This window comes from Triticum urartu, chromosome 7A, assembly GCF_056163025.1.
Source record: "Triticum urartu cultivar PI428250 chromosome 7A, HENAU_Tu73, whole genome shotgun sequence".
Classification (NCBI taxonomy): Eukaryota; Viridiplantae; Streptophyta; class Magnoliopsida; order Poales; family Poaceae; genus Triticum; species Triticum urartu.
Window position 1 is genome coordinate 626,826,128 of NC_141879.1, and position 8,300 is coordinate 626,834,427.

Genomic DNA, 8,300 nt, shown 5'->3' on the forward strand with positions numbered 1-8,300 from the left:
GAAATACCCGATTGTATAAGATTTTCTTCCACGGCTTAAGGTGCAAAAACTGGATGGGTTAGATTCCTTCGGGAAAGAATTGTTTTATCAGAAAAAACTGAAAAGGCATCAGAACGTCTCTGGGCTTGACACCTAAGTCCGTCACCTGCCTCCGTCGCCACAATAGCAGCCACAAAGAAAAGAATGACTGCTCACCTTCTCACTCGAGCTCGACGCGGCTCCATCGTTGATATGTAGTTTTACGGGCCTCCAAAGATGGCTCACCAAAGGTGAATCAATTGCCGTGAATCAGACTGGTGGAACACCTCAGACACGCCATCGAACTCCAGATCTGACACCTCACCATGTCTAAGAAGTCAAAGGAGAAAACCATACTTGCCATCCATCAACCATGAACCCAGCACACGTTCCGTCTTTCACATGTAGTCGATGCAGACCTCAATCTGTATCCGCTCTTAGACTACCTCCCAAACTCCGAGCCGACACTGGAGCAGACGCCGTCGCAAACGGCGGATCTCGAGGGCACAAGTCCACCACAAGGATACCGCCGCTGCCATGATATGCCCGCTTGAACAGACTGGTTGCTAAATCCATCACCTACCATATAAACGACCGCCCCGCCAGAGAAGAATTTGAATCTTCTTTATTCAGCACCACTGTCACTGCCACCAAAGCTCAACGATCCAAAAACCTAAACTAGTAGGGCCCTAGAAACTAAAGCTAAAACGATCCATCAGCGTTGACTACCATCGGTAACTTCGTCACCTCTAGACATCACACAGGCGCACAACAGGTGGTATGGCAGACAGGTACGTACTCTGGCAACGAGTGCTCCGGCTACTCAGGCGCCCCAATACTTTGTGGCCTCACGCGTGCCCGATTCTCATCCACGAAAGCTAAGCGGTGCCGGTAATGCTACTTCTGAAACAATGCTCTTTACCTATGGTTTCTCATAAACTCACCCGCATGGGCAGCAGGCTCTCTCTGATATGGTCCGAGGCATCATGTGCGAGCATGGGGTAGAGGAACTCGACACATTGATGTGAAAGTTTCAACAAACTCACTAGAGCACGCGGGACGCGGCTGCCGCAATTTCGGCCGGAGGTGACAACCTCGAGCTCCGATGCGGGAAGCTGCAAATTAAGAGTGAAATATCATATAGAGTTCAATGGTGCAGTGTGAAGCGAATGGAATCGACAAGGCTCGCCGATGAGGGCAATCTTTGGCGTGCGACAGGACGGCGTGGCGGGGGACCCGATTCCAAATTCAAGCTCGCCTCCGACACGTCAACGGCCTGTGCGACGCAGAGGTGGAAGTGGGCTCTCGTTGCGCGATGGTGCTGGCGATAGCGGCACCGCTTTAACCCACTTAGCGGCCTTGGGGAGCCCAAGGTTGGGGAATGGGTCTGACGGATGGGACCCGGCGGCAGCGGTGTCAACTCGGGTCAGGTTGCGGGTAACCCCTTCAACCCACTGAACAAACGGGTAGGGCCGTAGGGTAGCCATGCCGCCGCCCTCCACAGCCGCCGCTTCGGCGGCCCTCCGCCGCGAGGACCTCCTCCGCGTCGCCTCCCCGCTCCGCTCTCTGCTCGCCGCGGCGCCCTACGCGCCCCCCGAAGGCTCCGACACCTCCATCAAATCCCTCCTCGCCTCTCTCCTCCCGTCCACATCTGAGCCCCAGACGGGCGGGACCGGCAAGGAGGCCGTGGACCTGCTCCTCCTCTGCGCCGCCGCCCGCGCGGCCTCCGCGGAGGCCCCCGCGCTGCACTGGGTCCCGGAGGTGCTCTCCAAGGCGGCCGCCGCCGCGATGGAGGAGATGGCGGCGATGGGCGGGTGGGCCGGCATCGGGGAGATGTTGGTGGCCATGATGCCGGAGGCAGTGCCCCCGCTGAAGGCCGTGCTGAAGGATACAGGCGTGGACGCCAATGATGACATGATGATGATTGGCGCCGTGAAGCCGCCCAAGGAGCACGCCTTTGTCGCCGCGCACCAGTTCCGGTGGCTGTTGTCTCAGGTTCGTGCTCCATGATAGTTACACACGCATCATTCTCTTTGCAAAGTAAATTCTAGGACCATGGCTGGATTGTAGTAAGGAGTAGTTTATTTAGGAAAACTTGACACCTGCTTGAATCAAAATGTTCAAATTACTGTGAGAAACACAAAATGTGTTGCAGTAAGTACCTGTGACAGCACCAGAAGCTTCAGTCACTAATTTTGAAGTATTTCAGCATTAAAGGTGTTTACTGAAGTTGCTTCTCTGAGTGTTTCAGGTTAATTACCCCAAGCTTGGCGATCTGTGCTGGTTAGTCATTCCATGTGCTTTGACGGCATTGGATCATTGGTCACCCGACGTTAAGGTATGATGATGTTCTTTTTTGGTTTCTCTATTGAGGATAACATTAGTATGTGCTCAACAGCGGGCCTAACTTTTTCTTTAACCACATTCAGCTTGACCAGTAATGCTTATTTCAATTTCCCCTAAATTGCTGTTGGTGAGCATTTTGAGTGAGAATGATCCATATGATTGACAGGAACAAGGAATGATTAGCTTCATGCACATAGCAAAGAATGTGAAAGCAACAGAATTAAGTTTGTATGAAGATGCAATACTTGACGCGTGTTGCCATAACATTCCTGCAGATGATGAGTTATGGTATCGTGTTGTTGAGGTATCAGTGCTGCTCTTGACTTGCACTCAGAGAAGTAATCCACGTAGCCCTTGGTACAATCTTTTCCTACTTGTTTTTTATCCGTTTTATTCCATGTTGTAATCATGTCTATTCTTTCAAGATCTACTATCTCTGGAGGAACAAACCTCATCCTTCTCTGAATTACATTGGAGTATGGGTATTTGGAAATGTATAAGATAATTATTACTCCCTCCGATCCAAAATAAGTGTCGTAATTTTCAACCATGGTTGAACTAACGGTTGAACTAACCTTAGTTCAAAACTGCAACACTTATTATGAATCGGAGGGAGTATGATACAAATGTACTACTCAGCTAGCATTTTTAGAACAGTGGTATAGCCTTTTCCTTTTGCACCAAAAGCATAGTAAGGAGAGTGATATGGAAAGGAAAATTTTGTTAAGTGTGATGAAAATGTGGTCCTGATATTTTAATGATGGCTTGGGAAATCCACATTTACAAATGGAATGGTTTAAAACTGAAAAGCTGCTTTTAAGTGAGATAAAGACAGTTATACATCATCTTCTCTTTTTGTTCGTCAATAGTCACTCAAAGGCAACTTAGATATAATTTGTTCTACTTGGATTGAAGTGCATCATCATCATTGGGAATCTGAGATAATGGTTGTAGTCACTGTCTGAAGAATGCAAAGCTAGCAAAGAGACACTGACTTAAGTTACTCAGCTGTCTACTGGAAATGTTTGCATGCTAATATGAGTTTTATAGGTACCATCAGTCTGGTTCATATCTACTACTTCCTCCGTTTCGAATTACTTGTCGTAGGTATGGATGTATCTAGATGTATTTTAGTTTTAGATACATCCATTTCTGCGACGAGTAATTTGGAACGGAGGGAGTATAAAGTATAAACCGCAACTGCAGGTCTTGTCTTTTTTTTATACTTTAACTTCAGTTTTCCATTGGCTCCAGGTACGACCGTGTGCTTTCTGAGATGCTGGGCCACCTGGAACGGCAACCACTAAACAAAGAACGTCGTGTTGCATGGCTTACCCTTATCGGGCCGGTTTTCGATTCTATGGGACTCTTCCTATTGGCACATTTTCGTCTCCTGTTCTCTCTCTTTTTCCAATGGATACATGCTGATGATGATAGAACAGTTCTTCTGGTGAGGAAATTGCCCTGATTATGGACAATGTAATTATACGTGTATTGGTTGACAGCTCCATGGTACACCCACAGTAGAGGACAATTAAACTTTACCCTTGTAATTATATGAAATTATTATATAGGTATTGATAGACAAGAGCTTTTGAAATATATTTTAGTCATGAATTGTTTGCAGGTTTTAGAACGAGTTCATACAGTTATTAAGCTTACCTGGATCAGGAAGTCACCCTACACTTCAAGGTACTAGGAATTATGATACTTCTTATCGCTATCTTCTGTTTCTCCACTTGCTGAATCTGGAAGCTTCGAACTCACTTTATTTGTATTTAGGCTGGTGGATGAGCTTGTTCTTTTGTATAAAGAGTCAGCCACACGGAAGAGCCGTGAGATGATGAGAAATCACATAATGGAAATACTCATGCTACTCCAGAAGTAAGATTATTCTTCACTAGTGATTTTAGTTTGCATCACATTCTGGTGGTTTCTTGATCACGACCAGCTAAAACGAAGTCCCATTAAGCAGATAAATTTTACATTAGTCATTTCCCGTTTAAAGCATTTCGGTACTAATACTATCAAATGGCAGTTGAATATCTCTCAGAGTAATTAGGTTCGGATATTAGAATTGTACACCGGTTAGCTATCATTCTACTATCTGGGTGCTACTTGCTGGCAGGGCACTTAAATTAGATACTCGTATCTTATTCTTCACTGTATCTTGCTTATTACTTTTACGAATTAGTGTTGTAGATAACCTTCTATTATTTCATCGCAGCATGTTTAGACTGCACACGAACCAAGTCAGTTTATGTCCAGGGATACTGGTTACCTTCTGTTGGTTTCTGCCGCTTGGATTCAGGGGAAAATTGCTGTTGCCTTTTTTTTCAAAACGGAAAATTGCTGTTGCCTTAAATCTTAATACAGTATATACTTATGGACATATCCAGCCAGAACTCCTACTTGAATTTTTTATATTTAATTTGTACTTATTACTGCATTTCATCATTTCTTCCTCTGAGATCTATCATTCGGTATTCTCATTGTAAGATGTACTCTTGTAGATGCAAGGGGCAGCAGTTTGAGGAAGCTTGGAAGAAGCATGAAGCTGATCTAGATTTAACATTGTTGCTATCCCGTTTCAAAGAACTTTGCACTGAAGATGGTTCGCTAGATATTTGAGTTCAACTGGTATTCTCGATGTAGATAGTTGTTTAACATAGATCAAATCAAGGCTGTTAAATCTTAGCTGTCAGTGTTTGAACTTGGGCGAGTGTATTTGCCCGTGGTTTTTTCCTGTAAGATTTGCACTCGTATTCTCAGCTAGATACATGAACTGAGGCAAACATACCAGGGGCAAGCCACTCTTATGCTGTAACTTTGTAACTTCCTGTAGGTTTGTAACTGTGTACTAAATGAACACGTAAAATCCTCTCAATTTACTTGAGAGGTGTAACTTTGTAACTGTGTACCCTGGTCGACATGCTAAACTGCATCTTTACTTTTATTTTAGCTCGGAGTAGTTTAATCTGGATACATAGTGCAGAGCCATGGAAGAACTCATCGAAGGCTCAAAATGTCGCGACGAGGCTTCCATCGTCTAGTCTAGGGGAGAATCAAAACAGTCTATCATGTCTGCCCATTTTTCTCCTCCGGGAAGCTGAGTATCTGCGGCTGCAGGTACCTCCCGTGGTAGATGAGCCTGAACATGGCCTTGTACGCCGCCTGCGTCATGTGGATGCCGTCCCAGCTCACGTACGCCGACGGGTCCGCGCACGCCGCCGTCCCCTCCACGCCGCACATCCGCCTCTCGTCGTAGTTGTACCTGCCGCCGGCGCCGCAGCATGCCGTGTGCGTGCTATTCTCGTCGAAGCCGAGCGCCGTGGCACCCTTGAGGAGGCCGAGGAAGGAGTTGAAGTAGTCGGCGTAGGCGATGGCCGCGTCGGGGTACGACTCCCTGAGGCCGGCGACGGCTCGCTGGAGCTGCGCGTTGTGCTTGGCGGCGAAGAGGTTAAGGTCGTTGAGGCAGCCCGCGGAGTCGTAGGCCGACTGCTCCGGCGAGGCCATCGCGGTGAGGTAGCTCGGGAAGCACCCGATGGGGAAGTTGCCCGGGACGATGACTCTGCTCGCGCCCATGTCCAGCACTTCCTGTGATGATGGAGGCACCTCGACAGAGTTAGTTCCTGAGGTTAATCTATTAGCCTTAGGTGTAAGAGGAGGTGTTTGATGGCAGTACCTTGGTGGCGTCGATGATGGTATGAACCACGGCTGGGATTAGTTTCTCCACCTCACTGACAGACTTGTTCCCGAAGAACGCGTAGTTGTAGTCGTTTCCTCCGATCTCCCCGACCAGAACCAGAGAAGATTGGAGCCTTTTGCGAATTTCTGCACGCACAAATTTTACATAGAGGATTAGTATGTCTGACTGTTGAAAGAAAACAGAGTGCGTACTGAGACTGAGAGAAAGTAATAGGAGGGAATTTTTTTTTTTGAATTGCCTTCGTCGGTGTCGAAGGTGGACTTCATGAAGTCCTTGAACCACCGGAGCTGCAGCTTGAGGGAGAAGGTCCGGTTGGACTGGTCGTCGGGGTCCATGGCGGTGGCTCCGGCGACGGCGAAGTTGACCCCGTGGTCGAAGCTCGTGTTCTTGGCCAGGTAAGGGTTGAGGAACGGGAGGCCCATGTCCTGAGCTGCATTTGCACGTGAGAACAGAACACTGAGTGAGTGTCACGTACGTTTACTACAGTGCAGTACTACTACTGTTCACTCTGAAGCAGAGTATGCATGCACTGCTAGTTGGGACGAACGTGCGTACCGAGGAAGTCGATCATGAGGAGGCCGTCGGAGCATCGGCCGGTGGGGCGGCCGAAGGTGACGCCGTAGGGGAGGTGCTTGATGGTCTCGAAGGCGCCGGGCGGCGCCTCCTTGGCGAGGTTCCCCGTGTCCGTGATGGAGTCGCCGAGGCTGTAGATCGCCGCCACGGCGCCGTCGTCGCCGCCTTGCCCGCGGCAGCAGCACACGTGCAGAGCAGCAGCGGCGAGGAGGAAGAAAGCTGCCGAGGAAGCCATGCAGAAACAAAACACGTTGTAATAAATGACAGGAGTCGAGTCGATCGAGCTAGTGATGATGAGGTCTCCGTGCTCGCCGCGGCCTCAATTTATACGCACGTCGAAGGGGCGGCAGGGCAGAAACAGTAGCCGCACGCGCACCACCCGGCCGGCGTGGGGTGGTGGTTCTTTCGTTGCTGGGACGGCGCGCGTGTGGGGGTGTGGCGAGAAAACATTCTGTGTGTCGCTTTTGCTGCTGAAAAGGATGGATCGTAGGATCGGATCCGAGTCCCAGATCCTCGGGTTTCTGCTTTGGACTAGAGTCATCAGCAGCAGCAGGGAAAAGAAGGAAAAGCAACAGCTAGCCTTCCGTTGATCACCACGTATGTACCAGAGCGTTTAAATCACTATCTCTTTTCGGAGGGAGTACGTTTCTCTGAAAAGATCGAAATCTTACGAGAAAGAACGGAAATTTTTTTTACGCCTTGAGCGGAAGATAGAACAAAGATGCAACAGCCTTGCGCTGCTCACGACGCGCGCAAGTACGTTTGAAATCATCCGGGCATATTCTGATGTAAGTTGCGCTCTTTGCAATTTGCATTGCATATGTCACAACAAAATTTGAGAAACTGAAAACCGGTGGATCTCAAACTGGCAATAAGACTCTAGACAGAGAATTTGATGAGAACATGGAAGAGGAAAAAGAGATGAAGGATGCAAATGCTAACGGGAGAACTGAGGACCCCGACTCAACTGAAAAGGAGCAGGAGGATCTGGACCTGGTTGATTATAATGCAAGTTAAGAGCAGGATTCCTTTGGTACTATGATTAAAAAAAAGCCGAAAAGAAAGGAAAAGGTGGCAACAAAGGATCTGAGATGATCAGAAGATGTGATAGCCTTAAGGACAGAGAGGGTCTGAAGATTGCAGGTCTAGCTAAGGAGATGGATGCCAATAAGGATGACTATGATGATAATAGAGCAGCCCATGAGCTAGCAAGGATGGCTAGAGGTCCATTATGTAGTGGCTGGTTTGAAGAAGCCCCCTCTGAAATTTTCTCTGTACTGGTCGATGATGTAACTGTAGTTACTATCTAATAAAGAGGGATTGTTTTTATCAAAAAAAAGGATGACTATGATGAGGAAAACATCCTTACTGTTCTTGATTCTTCTAGCAATAAATTTTCTTATGTGGCCCATGATGTGGGGTGGATTTAGAAAAATATATTGATATAACTAATTATAATATCAATCTTATTAAGCTAGTTGAACAAGTTGGAGTTGACTTGTGGATAAATAATAATTCTAATAAAAAATCTCAACTCCAGTTAAGGAGATGAGACATGTGATTCAAACAGGATATCATAACATTGAAGAACAGCTTGGGGATGAGGAAGATAGTGATATGGATACAAAAGATGCCAGTTGGGATCATTTTAAAC

General features: G+C 47.4%; 2 protein-coding genes across 2 annotated transcripts; one reads left to right on the top strand and one right to left on the bottom strand.

Annotated features, from left to right (window-relative positions):
- Positions 1–1,453: 1,453 nt before the first annotated feature.
- LOC125520178 (uncharacterized protein At2g39910-like) lies at positions 1,454–5,277 on the top strand. The gene is made up of 7 exons (XM_087534484.1): positions 1,454–2,013; positions 2,270–2,356; positions 2,531–2,721; positions 3,619–3,814; positions 3,992–4,056; positions 4,147–4,248; positions 4,878–5,277. Exons 1-7 carry the CDS (start codon positions 1,504–1,506, stop codon positions 4,993–4,995), a joined length of 1,269 nt encoding a protein of 422 aa, XP_087390610.1. The 5' UTR covers positions 1,454–1,503; the 3' UTR covers positions 4,996–5,277.
- Positions 5,278–5,296: 19 nt separating this feature from the next.
- On the bottom strand, positions 5,297–7,007 carry LOC125520179 (acetylajmalan esterase). Its single transcript, XM_048685018.2, has 4 exons — positions 6,629–7,007; positions 6,312–6,503; positions 6,050–6,198; positions 5,297–5,961 (listed from the first exon to the last, which is right to left on the bottom strand). The coding sequence occupies exons 1-4, from the start codon at positions 6,879–6,881 to the stop codon at positions 5,443–5,445; spliced, it is 1,113 nt and encodes a 370-aa protein (XP_048540975.1). The 5' UTR covers positions 6,882–7,007; the 3' UTR covers positions 5,297–5,442.
- Between the last annotated feature and the right edge of the window lie 1,293 nt (positions 7,008–8,300).

Coding starts and splice junctions, on each gene's coding strand:
- LOC125520179 (XM_048685018.2), bottom strand. CDS start 6,881: ATGGCTTCCTCGGCAGCTTTCTTCCTCCTCGCCGCTGCTGCTCTGCAC. Junction 6,199..6,311: donor CACCTTCGACACCGACGAAG/GCAATTCAAAAA, acceptor TTGTGCGTGCAG/AAATTCGCAAAAGGCTCCAA. Junction 5,962..6,049: donor CCATCATCGACGCCACCAAG/GTACTGCCATCA, acceptor CCATCATCACAG/GAAGTGCTGGACATGGGCGC.
- LOC125520178 (XM_087534484.1), top strand. CDS start 1,504: ATGCCGCCGCCCTCCACAGCCGCCGCTTCGGCGGCCCTCCGCCGCGAG. Junction 2,014..2,269: donor TCCGGTGGCTGTTGTCTCAG/GTTCGTGCTCCA, acceptor TGAGTGTTTCAG/GTTAATTACCCCAAGCTTGG. Junction 4,249..4,877: donor ATACTCATGCTACTCCAGAA/GTAAGATTATTC, acceptor GTACTCTTGTAG/ATGCAAGGGGCAGCAGTTTG.